The sequence below is a fragment of the Pan troglodytes genome, chromosome 13 (genome assembly GCF_028858775.2).
Source record: "Pan troglodytes isolate AG18354 chromosome 13, NHGRI_mPanTro3-v2.0_pri, whole genome shotgun sequence".
Taxonomy (NCBI): domain Eukaryota; kingdom Metazoa; phylum Chordata; class Mammalia; order Primates; family Hominidae; genus Pan; species Pan troglodytes.
Window position 1 is genome coordinate 21,928,730 of NC_072411.2, and position 13,820 is coordinate 21,942,549.

The window sequence follows — 13,820 nt, forward strand, 5'->3', positions numbered from 1 at the left end:
TGGCCAGAGCCACAGTGAACCACAGGCTAGGAGAAGACCACAGCACACAGCCATGCAGGTGTCCAGGACCGGCAGATCCCAGAGCAGGCAGAAATACCACAGGGCCGCCACGCTCACTGCTTGGTGGACGTGGTCGGCAGAATAATGGTTCCCGAAGATGGCTGTTTGCTAATCCCCAGAACCTGTGAATATGTCACCTAACATGGCAAACGGGGAATGGAGGTTTCAGATGGAATTAAGTTTGCTACGCAACTGATGCAATAGGAAGACTATCTGGGATTAACTGCTTGGCCCCGTGTAATCACAGCATCCTTACAAAAGGAAGAGGGAGGTAGACGAGGAGGTTGGGGCCGCCATGTGAGAAGGACTCAGCCTGCTCTTGCTGGCTTTGAAGACAAAGGAAGAACCATGAACCTAGAAATGGCTTTAGAAGCTGGAATAGGCAAGAGCCCCGCCCAGAGCCTCGGGAAAGGAACACAGGCCCACTGACACCTTTAGCCCAGTGAGGACCATTTCAGACTTCTGACTGCCAGCACTAGAAGATAATAAATGCACAGAGTTTTAAGTCATAAAATTTGTGGCCATTTGTGACAGCAGCAATAGGAAGCAAGCAGAGTGGAGGAGCACAGCTCCCCTTGGAGGCCACTGCTCTGCCAGGAAAGACAAACACACAACCCTCCCGCCACTTCTCCCTCCCACTTGGGGCCTATATCACTGACTAACCAAGGCGTCCCAAACCACAGAGCTGGGCCAGGGCCTCAGAACCCTGTGCCCACAACTCTCAGGCAGCCCAGCTGTGTGGTCTCCTGAGTGCAGACTCCATCAGCTCATCCTCGGCTTCCTCTACTGCAGCTGTGATGGTGCGTCCCCAGATCACTGCCCAGTGCTCACTGTGGGCCAGGCTCTGTGAGAAATGGCAGCATCCCTGTCTCCCAGGGTTGCCACCAGGTTTATGGTTCTACCTGTGGGCATTTATTCCCACATCCGTTCCAAGCATGGGTCTTCCACAGGCCCGTGCCTTCGGTCTGGGGGAAGATCAGCACACACCCGCTTTCTAAAGGGCCCTGTCTAAAGCAACTCCCTCTTGGGTCTCCAGCCCCAGAAGATGGAACTTTCTCAGCAGGCTCCAAATTCACTTGAATGTGAAACAAGAGGAAGATGGAATGAGCACCAGGGCTGGTTACTCAAGGCAATTCCTGCCCAGGAGGTGGGTCCACTCCTTCTCTGCAGACACCTGCTAGAGTGGCCCCGGCAGACAGGGCCTACAGGGGCTGGGGACTGTGGGGCTGGGGCCTGCTTGGACATGGATTGCCCTCACGCCCTGAGAATGATGCAAGCTCATGCAACCCTCCACATCTCCCTGAGGCCACACAGGACACTGAGCTCTATCGTTGGCTACTATCTTCAGGAAATAATCAGTCCAGATTGAAGAGATGGAAAATAGTGACAGGCGACTGTAGGGAATGAAGCAAGGGAAGAAAAGGGAGGTGGTCCCCCTGAAAAGGTTTCTCTAGCAGGAAGCCATTGCAAAGAGAAAAATGGCTTCAAGCCCTAAACAGGAAGATCCGAGGCCAGGCCTCCAGCAGGGAGAGACTCTTGCTTTGATTTTTAAGGAGAATCCAGACGTGAGCACCTGTGGGCAACTGTAATGTGCTTGGGAGAAAAAAAAGCTAAAATGTGCAAATCCAATCATTCTTATAGAGCTTCTGCCAGAAGCTGAGCGGGTGCCGCAGGTGAAAAGATGCCCCCAGCAGGGCAGCAGCAGCCTGTGGTACCTGGACTTGCAGCTCGTGCGCATTAGGAGTCAGGTAGAAGCCATGTGCTAAAGGGATGCTGCGTTCCTCGCTGGGCCTGTAAGAGGAAACTCCAGGGTCTCTGTGGGCAAATGTGACCACAGGCCAGGCCAGCAGCAGGGCAGGGCGGAGCCTGTGAAGCCATCCTACCTTGAACACCTTGATCTGGCAGCTGGCTGAGTGCAGGTGCTCCGTGTACTCCCCATTCTCGTTCTGCTTAAACGTGTCAATCTGGACTCGAAAGGGCACTCCCTTCTCGCCCCCGTGCTTCCTGGGGGTGAATTCTGTGCTGATGCAGTGTACCTGGGAAGAGAAACGTTGGGCAGGTGGCAAGGAGGCACCAAGCAGGGTGGCCCTGGATTCCCCAAGCGCCCCCTCTATTGGAGGTGTCCTTCCCTGCTTGGTCAGTGCAGGCCTGCCTCGACCTCCCTGCTCTCCCTGACACTCTGTCCACTCCATCAGGCCGGTGGCCTCCCTGTTCCCCTGCCTGCAAAAGACATACACACCCCCACCTTTGTCTCTTTACTGTGGAGGCCCTGCCTGACCAGCTAAGTCCCCACCACTCCCCAGGCCACTGACCCCAATAACCTCAACCTAACTCCTCACCCAGATTCCTCCCCCTTGGCAAATCCTAGACTGAGGGCAGGGACCACAGCACAGTCCTAACCCCTCTCTAATGTCCTGGTGTCCAGGCTACTCAGGCCAGGCTGAAAGGACAACCAGAAGGCTGGAACCATTTCTGTACTTCTGGTAGGTTCCTACTACATAAATGGCACTCGATATCAATGTATTGTTATAATACTCCAATATTATAAGAATCCATAGATAACTGTAATAATAACAATGTAATAATTTTTAAACATATTAAGAATATTGTAATTGTAAAAAAAAAAGAGAGAGAGAAAGAAAAGATCGCTTTTATTGAGTGATTCCTAGGGACCAGACAGTGCTAATGGCTCTGTATTCATTATCTGATTTGTAAGATGGGAGGTTAGAAAACTAAGAGGCTCAGAAAGGGGAGGAGACTTGCTCAAGGACACACAGCAAGCGAGAGAGCCAGGATCAAGCCAGAACCACAACCACAATGCCACAGTCACATCCTTCACCACCTTGATCTCACATGGCATATAACACAAGGCTGGATCCATACCAGTGCTTGATAACAAAATAATTCACTCAACGATAGAAACTATAATAGAAAAAATGTTTACTTTCAAATGATTTCTGTTGGGAAATACTCATTTATAAAAAGCTTATATATTCTACGGGCAAAACCCAGATAGAATTCTAAAACCCTCCCCACTCCTTTCCCTAAATATGGACCAACAAGCTCTGTGACTCTTCGCAACACTCATTCTCTCTCTCCTGCAGTTTCCTTCCCAGTGACAGGGAGCAGAAGCTCATCCAGACCCTTCCAGATGGGTTAGTTTTTAGAAACTGCACGCAGGCCACCCCAAAGACTAGGTCTTCCCCTGGAGGGCAAGCTCCCTGTGGCCCACCTGAATGAATGCAGAAGCTCTCTTCGCAGGGTCCCACAAAAACTCGACTGCATTCAGCTGGGTCGGGCTGGCCCTGGGGTCCAAGATACCAACAGACAGTGGAATATCTGCATACACACACACACATACAGAAAGTGCAATTGTCAGCCTCTCCCAAATATTTAGGGAAAGACCCCTGTTACAGGTCCCAATTCCTTCACCCCAATTTGCAATGCCGAAAGCTCTGAAAAAGTTTTGCATAACTTACTGGACGGAAAGCCTGACCTGAACCACAAGCGCTGTGTTGTCTTCACCCCGTTTTGTATGAACCGTCATTTTATTTTGCTACAGAAATATGACCGTGCTTGGCTGCCTGTTGGAGATGTTCCCTGATGCTCTGGGTACACACATTGTATTGTCATTCTAGCTTCTGAATTCCAAAACCCACCTGGCCACAAGGATTATGGGTAAAGGACTGTGGGCCAGTCCCTGAGGCCCCAGAATTCCATTTCCATTGCCGATCTATCTCTGTGATGCTCACGGTTGTCTTCAACACTTATCAAAATCCTTTAAGGCACCATCCTTCCGCAAAGCCTTCCCTGAACTCCCTGTGAGCAGGTCTCTCAATTCCACAGACCTTTCTTTTCCACTGAAAAAGGGGACTCCTCGAGGGCAGGACCCAGTGTATGGTCAGCTCTGCAAGCTCCCGCGGGGTTTTACACAGAGCAGGTGCAAGCTAAAACGCCTTCTCGGCATAGGTCCAGGTGGCATCCAGGAAGAACCCAATGTGGCCTGGGTGCCTCGAGCCTTGCCTGGCCTCTCCTGGCCAGGAGACTCACCGATGTCCAGGATCCGGTCCCCTGGCCGACTCCACCGCCAGCCCTCCAGCTGCTGGTGCTCCGTATACTGCAGCCGGCGGTCATGGAAGACCACACGGATGATGCTCTGGGGAGGGAGGCCAGCAGGGAAACAAGTGACCGCGGGGGCCAAGAGGAACCCACCTCTTTTCCCTGAGCCACAGTAAACCCTCTCACCTTTGAGGCCCCTCCCCCTGGAGTTTCCTTTCCCAGTTCTCAAGCTTTGCCCACTGTCCCCTCCTCAGATCCCAGTAACACTAGCAACAGCAACAATAGTGATGACTACCATTTGTCCCAGTATTACTAAGTGCTTTACGTTATTAACCCTTTTGTGCAGATGACCAAACTGCAGCTCAGAAAAGTTCAACGCTGCCAGCCCATCTAATCCCCACCTGGGCAACAGGCTCCAGAGAAGCCAAACAGGGGCTGCGTCTCACCGTTGAGGGCTGAGCTGAACCCGGCCTCTCCCTAACCTTCCAGCTACCCGTGCCCAACCCCAGCAAGCCCAGGTGCCCAGACCCTAATCAAGCCCCTCTCCCCGAGGCAATGAGAACAGCCTGTGAGGCTTACCTTGACATATTTTGTGTTCAGATCTTGAAAGTCTCCCAGCTTCCGATTCTCCAGTAGTCGGATTTCATAAGACTGACCTGGATGGGGGTTAATAGGACATTTTCCATTTCTGAGTGTTTCTAAATTTGGGGTTCATCCAGCTAGCAGCCTTCTCAACACCCTCAGTGCCCATCCAGGCCTCAAGGCCCTGGGGAGCAAAGCAGAGAAGAAAACCCATGACCAGCTCAGCTCACTCTCTGGACTGACATCAGTCTGTCCACCCCGCCAGGTCAGGCCTAGGATACCCCAGACAACACACCGTGTGACCCTACTAGAGACAGCACCTCTACAATGTTCAAATAAACAGAATCCAGGAAAATACAGTTAGCATTAAAATCACTGAACACAAACTCATACATCTTTACAAACCCCCCAATACAACGGGATGGAGAACACAGCTACTTAAGTTCACATTACAGGGTAAATAACCAACCACACCCTTCCTGAGAGCAGGTTTGAAGGAACGAAGAAGCCTGTTAAACATTGTCTCTAATGGCAGAATGCAAAGCATGTTCCCCAGTTAAAAGAATTCCATGTATTTGAAAGGGTATAGAAATTATATTCAGGGACATATAACCAGCACAGGCTGGTCAAAGAATATAAATGGAAAAAACATCCATCCATAACAACAGAACATTTAAAAGCATCTATGAAACCTGAAGGAAATGACACACATTTTATTGAAATATAAAATACACCATGAATAAATAGGATACACCATGTTCCCAGAAGACTGTTTTATATACATATACACACACACATACATATATGTATATGTGTATATATAGAATCTCAAATGATGATATCTCAAATGATATCTCAAATGATGCCAATTTTCCCAAAATATATCTCAAAAAATATATATATATATAACTCAAATGATGCCAATTTTCCCAAAATTAAATACTGAACTACAATTTTACAAGACTGTAGCATATATCGCAATTTAATAAAGGGTGTTTTACAAATAATACAATAAATCATTTAAAAATTGGTATTGGCATATCTTTTTTTTTTTTTTGAGATGGAGTCTCACTCTGTTGTCCAGGCTGGAGTGCAGTGGCACGATCTCGGCTCACTGCAACCTCCGCCTTGTGGGTTCAAGTGATTCTCCTGCCTCAGCCTCCTGAGTAGCTGAGATTACAGGCGCCTGCCACCACGCCCAGCTAATTTTTGTATTTTTAGTAGAGGCAGGGTTTCACCATGTTGGCCAGGCTGGTCTCAAACTCCTGACCTCGTGATTCATCCACCTTGGCCTCCCAAAGTGCTGGGATTACAGGCGTAAGCCACCATGCCTGGCCAGTATTGGTATATCTAATTAGCTTTTTAATTTTTTTATTTTTAATAATTATAGACTCTTAAGAAGTTACAAAAATATGGCCAGGCACAGTGGCTCACACCTGTAATCCCAGCACCCAGCTAAGGCAGGTGGGATCACTTGTGGTCAGGAGTTCGAGACCAGCCTGACCAGTATAGTGAAACCCCGTCTCTACTAAAAATACAAAAATTAGCTATGGTGGTATGTGATTGTCATCCCAGCTACTCAGGAGACTGAGACAGGAGAATCACTTGAACCCGGGAGGCAGAGGTTGCAGTGGGCCAAGATCGTGCCACTGCACTCCAGCCTAGGCGAGAGTGAGACTTGGTCTCAAAAAAAAAAAAAAAAAGTACATTAAAGTCCTGTGTACCTTGTGCCAGCATCCCCCATGGTGGCATCTGATGGAACCATGGTACATTATCAAAACTACAGACCTTACTTCGATTTCTCTGGGTTTTGCATGTTCCCTCTCTCTTTTTCTGCAGGCTTGTATGTGTATAATCTATGAAATATAATCACATTTGGAGACTAGCTATTTACTTCAGAGTGCAGATCCTCACAGCAAATATCAAAACAAGTTATCATTGGATTAAAAAGTCAATTTCTTGTGGAGGAACAGGGAAGATGTTGATCAACGGATACAAATTTCCATTAGACAGGAGGAATAACTTCAAGAGATCTATTGTACAACATGGTGACTACTGTTAGTAACAATTCATCGTATTCTAGAAAATTGCTGACAGTCTATTTCAAGTGCTCCCTCTACAAAAAAATAATAAATGAGGTAATGCCTATGTTACTTAGCTAGATTCAACCAATGTACAATGGATACGTATTTCAAAACATCATGTTGCACATGATAAATACACACAATTCTCATTAGTCAATGTTTTTAAAAGTCAATTTCTTAAGGTTTTATTTTAACATGAATGACTATCAGATACTCAATAAGGAAGAACTTTCTGAACCTAAAACCAATGGAAAGGACATCTGGCTATATAAAATTTAAAATTACTTCTATGTATGAATGTAAAAACACTTAATACAAACTGAAGACTAGGAAGAGCAAACCCAGTGGCTATGGGCATTCTATTCTATTCTATTCTATTCTATTCTATTCTATTCTACTCTACTCTACTCTACTCTACTCTACTCTATTCTACTCTATTCTATTTTTGAGACAGGGTCTTGCTCTGTCACCCAGGTTAGAGTGCAGTGGCACAATCAAGACTCACTGCAGCCTCAACCTTCCAGCTCAAGCTATCTTCCCACCTCAGCCTCCCAAGTAGCTAAGACTACAGGCACACGCCAGCATGCCTGCCTAATTTTTTATTTTTGTAGAGACCAAGTCTCACTATGTTGCCAAGGCTGGTCTCAAACTCCTGGGCTCAAGTGATCCCCCAACCTTGGCCTCCCAAAATACCGAGATTATAGGCACGAGCCACCACGCCCAGACAAGAGCTATTATATAGCTCAAAAAGCAATTGATTAGTACCAAGACACTCCTGTAGTGGGTTGAATGGTGGTCCCCAAAAAGATATGTCACATCCTAATCCCCAGAACCTGGAAATGTGACCTTATATTTGGAAGAGTAGTCTTAGCAGACACAATTAAGATTCTGACAAGGAAGTCACCCTGTATTATCTGGGTTGGCCCTCAATCCAAGTGTGCTTATGAGAAACACAAGAGACAGAAAAGAGAGGAGGCACCATGTGACCACAGAGGCAGAGACTGCAGTGACAGGGTCACGGGTCAAGGAAGCCTGGGGCCACCAAAGCTCAAAGGTGTGAAGTCTCCCCAAGATCCCCCAGGAGCATAACCCTGCCGAATTTCCGACTGCTAGTCTCCAGAACCGTGAGAGAATCATTTGTTGTTTTAAGTTAATGCATCTATAATTAACACGTTTGTAGCAACTTGTTACAGCAGCCACAGAAAACAAATACACTCCCACCCTCACCAAAGAATAATGGAATGGACAAAGAATATGAAATTAAATCATTCATTCCAAATGTTTGTTCACACCTATCATCCCCATGCTTTGGGAGGCTGAGGAAGGCTGGTCTCCAACTCCAACCTGGGCAACACAGCGAGCTGCTATCTCTACAAAAATAACAATAAAAAGTTTGCTGAGCAACAATTTGATGCCAAATGCGGTGGGTGGGAATCCTAGGAACAGGGAGGCCAGCAGAGCCACATGGCGCCATGTTCCTGGAGTTGTCACCACAGCTCCCCACCGGCCATGACACTGGCCGAGCACAGCCATGCCCACTGGGTCAGACTCCGTCTCAGCCATTAGGAAGGTCTCTGGTCACATGCCAGTGAACACTTCTTGACCATGCCAAACCCCAGTGCTGCTCATGGTGACGTGCTGGACGCCTTTCCCATCAGAGGGAAGAGGAGCAAACCCCAAACTCTCGTCCTGCCCACTTGCCTGTTCAGGAGATTTGACGCCTAAAAAGGTCTTGCTTCCCTATTCAACATGGCTGACTTTCTGAAAAAGCCAGATTGCATACATTTCCAGGCTCCTGAACCAAGAGTCCAACACTCCCTTGATATCGACATAAAATATGCCTCACACACCCTAACTGGTTTTTCCAGTGTCCTCTGCCTTCACAGATAAAGAATGCTGACAGCGGCCCTAGCATGAGGCCCAATGTCCAGGTGGTCATTAAGTGAGTTTACGGGTGCCACAGGGCCCGATTAGCACTGACCCCAGGCTCTGCAGGGCAACCTCAGCTCACACCAAACAGCAAGCACCTCCTGTCCTGTAGAGAGCAACTTCCAGGCCTGAACATAAGGGGCAGCCACTTGGAGGGTAAAGCCATTGAGTGAGGCATTAGGCCCAGGATCACAGCTTCGCCTGGGCCAGGGATCACGGCTGCATGAGCCTTCTCCATCAGCAGCGGGGTCCTGATCCACACACTTCACCAAATCCTCCTTTCTAGCCATGCAGATGGATATCCAGCCACCCTCTGCATGCCTACCCCCGTGCCAACACAGTGGGCCCAAGCTGACCTCCCACCCAACTCACACAGCAGCACAACAGCACCATCCCAAAAGCCATGCAGAAGGCCACCATCCACAGTCACATACAGGCTGACGAGCGAGGTCACGCAGGCTGAACTGACCTAGGGCACAAGGGCATTTCTCTGCCTGGCCGACATCACTGCTGGGCGTGGGTGGAAGCCAGGACAGTGGGCTATGAGAAGGCGCGGGTCGTGTCTGTTCTGCTCATCACCGCGCTGTCTGCACACAGTAGGTACTCAGCAAATGCATCCATGGGATTTCACCTTCTTTACAGTGCTATAGTGCTGTTCTCTGTTAGAATTACAGGGTTTGCCAAAGTTAAGACACACTCTTGCCCTCAAAGGGTTGACAATCCTCTGGAGTACATCAAACAGTCCTGGAAGAGCTGTACTATAATGTTTAAAATTTCTGTAAGAGACAAAGGAGGCCCAAAAGTGAGCAATAGGTATCCAGGACGAGGCGGGGAGTGTGAGACAGGTTCGAACCACGGGATGAGAAAACATGTGACATGGGCTTTGAAGAGTGGGCAGGATTTCTGTAATTCAGGGGAAGAATGATAAAGAAATCCCAAAGCCAGCCAGGTGTGGTGGCTTACACCTGTAATCCCAGCAAGGGATTTTTGGCCTTTGGGAGGCCAAGGCAGATGGATTGCCTGAGGTCAGGAGTTCGAGACCAGCATGGCCAACATGGCGAAACCCTGTCTCTACTAAAAACACAAAAATTAGCCGGGCGTGGTGGCGCATGCTTGTAATCGCAGCTATTCTACTCAGGAGGCTGAGGCAAGAGAGTTGCTTGTATCTGCAAGGCAGAGGTTGAAGTGAGCCAAGATCATGCCACTGCGCTCCAGCCTGGGAGAGAGAGCGAGACTCCGTCTCAAAAAAAAAAAAAGGAAGAAATCCCCCAAAGCAAAGCACAGCCAGGCAGAGGGGGAGGAGTGCCCCTAGGGAACAGCTGCAAACAGCTCCATTCACAGGGTGCTTATCTGTGGCAAAGCCCACTCAAGTAGTCACTCACCTGGCTCTCCAGACGAGTGGCACTAGCAGTTAGGATCACCTGCCCTGCTGGATGGGGGAAGCAGAGGCTCAGAGAGGTTACCTGACAGGGGCAAGCTCACGCAGCTCATAAGTTGCAGAGCCCATGGCAGAATCTCAGTCAGTTTCCAGAACCCACCACACTTGCCACATCCCACCCGGTGGGTGTCACGTGCTGGGCACAAGACAGCTGTAGTTGTCCATGATTCTCTCTCAACCTCTCCTTTCTGGAAGGCATCTGCTTCCATTCTGCACACAGATTAAAGTGTGCCGAATGTTGTACAGCGTAACTCCCCAAGTTAACGTTTCTGTTTGTTTCCTACGTTCTTAACAATGATCCAGGAGGGAAAACAAATCATGATAGAAGGTGGTGGTAAAGCCTGTTCTAATTTAGGAATTGTAAAAGGAGGGGGCGGGGGAGCTGGTCTTAGAATCAAGGAAATAGGCTAAAAATAACCAAAACTGAATTGTCATGTAGCCGTGTGCCAGTACACTGCAAGCCCTGCATGTACGTCATTTCACTCAGTCCACTCGATAATCCTATAAGAAAAGTCTATTGTTTCCCTATGTTATAAACGAGGAAATTAAGTTCCAGAGAGGTGAAGTGTCCTGTTAAAGATCAAACCTGGTCTGTCTGACGCCGAAGGTGGAACACGTGGCCACCGGGCCGCCCCTCCACACCTGCTAGACTACTGCACCCAATGTTTCGTTCTTGCAAAGGTCCCATCTGGCTCTAATATTCAAGGAGTGTATCTATTACATTTCCCCTGAACTTTTTTTTTTTTTTTTTTTTTTTTTTTGAGACGGAATCTCGCTCTGTCGCCCAGGCTGGAGTACAGTGGCGCGATCTCGGCTCACTGCAAGCTCCGCCTCCCGGGTTCACGCCATTCTCCTGCCTCAGCCTCCCGAGTAGCTGGGACTGCAGGCGCCCGCCACCTCGCCCGGCTAATTTTTTGTATTTTTAGTAGAGACGGGGTTTCACCATGTTAGCCAGGATGGTCTCGATCTCCTACCTTGTGATCCACCCACCTTGGCCACCCAAAGTGCTGGGATTACAGGCGTGAGCCACCGCGCCCGGCCCCCCTGAACTTCTTGATACTCATTTTATTTCAGGACGTTCTTCTACACATCTAAACCCTCCCGCTTCTCCTAAGGCTCAAATCCCTACTGCCCCATGCCCTCAGCTCTCTGAACCAAGATGGACCTAGAACTCTCATGAATGTGTAACCATGCCGTGGCATAAAATTTGATATTCGTTTCCTTGCGATACACTAGTCCCCCTGAAACACATGTTGCCATACTCTGAACATACTGTAAAGTCATGGTAACTAAAGCCATGTTGTTTTGGCACGGGGAGAAACAGAACAATAGGAAAGAACAAGGAGCCCAGACGAGACTCTTATTTGGAAACTTGATACATGACACTATAAATGACGACGGGTCCATCTTTTCTCAATAGTGTGGGATAACTGGTTATCCATATGGAAAAATTAATCCTGACCACTTAATAAATATAATAAATTCTAGGTGGGCAGGCCGGGCACAGTGGTTCACACCTATAATCCCAGCACTTTGGGAGGCCGAGGTGGGAGATCACCTGAAGTCAGGAGTTCGAAACCATCCTGGCCAACATGGTGACACCCCGTCTCTACTAAAAATACAAAAATTAGCCGGGCATGGTGGTGGGCGCCTGTAGTCCCAGCTACTCGGGAAGCTGAGGCAGGAGAATTGCTTGAACCAGGAGGCGGAGGTTGCAGTGAGGCAAGATGGCGTCATTGCACTCCAGCTGGGGCGACAAGAGCGAAACTCCATCTCAAAAACAAAAACAAACAAAAATACCAAAAATTACCCGGGCGTGGTGGTGGGTGCCTGTAATCCCAGCTACTCAGGAGGCCGAGGCAGGAGAACCGCTTGAACCCGGGAGGCAGAGCATAGGTTGTTGGAGGGTTGAAGGTGCACCCAGCAGAGACTGGCATACAGGAGGTCCCACAACGGCCCCTGGAAACCTCTGGGTCCAGTAAGAGCTTCAGCAGGAGGTAGAACCATACTGGGCAGCAGTGCCTGGAAAGGCTTCAAGGCAACTCCCTCCAAAGTCCTGGCCCAACCCTACACTGTCAGGCTGTTAAAGGCCATTTAAAAGCTAGCAGGGAAGGAGCCCAGATTACTTTGTGATGAAAACTTGTGAGCAAGTAGCTGCCAGCCCAGCTCAGAGGAGCCAAGGTGACCTTGGGAGTGGCAGGGGCTGGGGAAGCACAGTGACAGGCTCCACCCACCACCCACCCCCACCTCAGGCTGAGCTGAGGCCCCCTCCTGCCTCCCCTACAGCTATAGCCCGAGGGTATCCAGGCAGTACTGTCCCTCCCAGGGGAGGGGTGGGGCTCCTCAGCTGGATTTAGGCTGCCACACCCCACCACCCTACAAGAAGGATGGCCTGGTTCCTGCCCAAGGGCCCTGAGCCACACAAATGGGTGTGGAAACTTCTTACCCCAATCTTAACAGCTGTGCTCAGCCTCCGCCCCCTTGCCCCTCCTGCCCTCCACCCACCTGAAGAGCAGCAGGGGGCAGGGGGGAGGCTAGATAAAATACACACATGCTCAACTAAACTTTGTGCTCTCCCTCTTCCCACCTGCACCCCACATGTCCAACACCTCCAGCCCAAGCATCAGCAAACCTTCCCTGTGAAGGGCTGCATAGCAAGTATCTTCAGCTTTGTAGGACATAAGACCGCCCACACTATTCAACTCTGCCACTGCAGCCAGGAAGCGGTCACACACCACACAGGAATGAATGGGCAGGGCTGTAATTCATTCAAACACTGAACTTGGAATTTTCATATAATTTTTCTTCTTCCTGTGGACTTCCTTCCTTCCTCCCAACTGCTTTCGGCGCTTTGCAACTTTGCCCACCCCTCCTCCTTGAATGAGGGGCTAAGTCATAGCCCCTCAAAGGACAACGGAAAGCTCTGAGAACAGGCCCGCCACCAGTTCACCCGAACCAGGTCACCCCTACCCCCAGCACCATGGACAATACTGGTATGTCGTCGGTTTTTAATTAACAGTGGCAGAATTTGGTGTTAAATTCCTTACAGCAAATAACAGAGCTGGAACTTGTCAGCCAAACCCTGAAGAACACGAAAAGATGCTCCACCTCACTCATGTAAAGAAATGCCAAATGAAAACAACGCAGCCACTGCCTGATCACCTGTCAGATGGCAAAAAACTAACAGATTGCTGGCATCCCACAAGGACAGCGATGTGGGGAAATGGGCCCTCGCCTCACACATGCTGGAGCTGGGAGATAACAAGCCACAGCCTATGGGGCACTTTGGTAATACCCATCAATATTAATAAGCGCCCAGCCACCCCATCACCAGGACTCCAGTCTATAGAGCTGCCAGCTTAGGTGCTAAAAAATCTGCCCAAGGCTGGCTATTCAAAGCAGCAGTACTGCTACAGCCCCAAACTGGAAATGAACAAAATGGTCAGCAATCACGTTACTACTAAACCTTGGGGCCACCACAGAGGAAGAGGCGCACAGCTTCACCCAGTGGTGCTGTTAGCATGTCCACCTCCTGCATGGACCACTGAGGACGCGGCATCACCTACTTCTTGTCCCTGCCCAAAGGGCACCACCTGAATCTCAACATGAGGAAACACAAGCAAACCCAAACAGAGAGACCATCTACAACCTCCTGGCCTGTACCTTCA

At 49.2% G+C, this 13,820-nt stretch overlaps 1 protein-coding gene across 4 annotated transcripts in view; it reads right to left on the reverse strand.

Moving 5' to 3' along the window:
- Positions 1-13,820, reverse strand: part of TFCP2L1 (transcription factor CP2 like 1) — a 68,351-nt gene that overhangs the window by 28,274 nt on the left and 26,257 nt on the right. For all 4 annotated transcript variants that reach the window (XM_016949623.3, XM_016949622.3, XM_016949621.3 and 1 more), the window contains exons 3-6: positions 4,699-4,775; positions 4,111-4,216; positions 3,293-3,399; positions 1,944-2,096 (exon numbers count right to left, since the gene is read on the reverse strand). In XM_016949623.3, the coding sequence (XP_016805112.1) occupies positions 1,944-2,096; positions 3,293-3,399; positions 4,111-4,216; positions 4,699-4,775 (443 nt within the window). The remainder of the gene's footprint in view (positions 1-1,943; positions 2,097-3,292; positions 3,400-4,110; positions 4,217-4,698; positions 4,776-13,820) is intronic.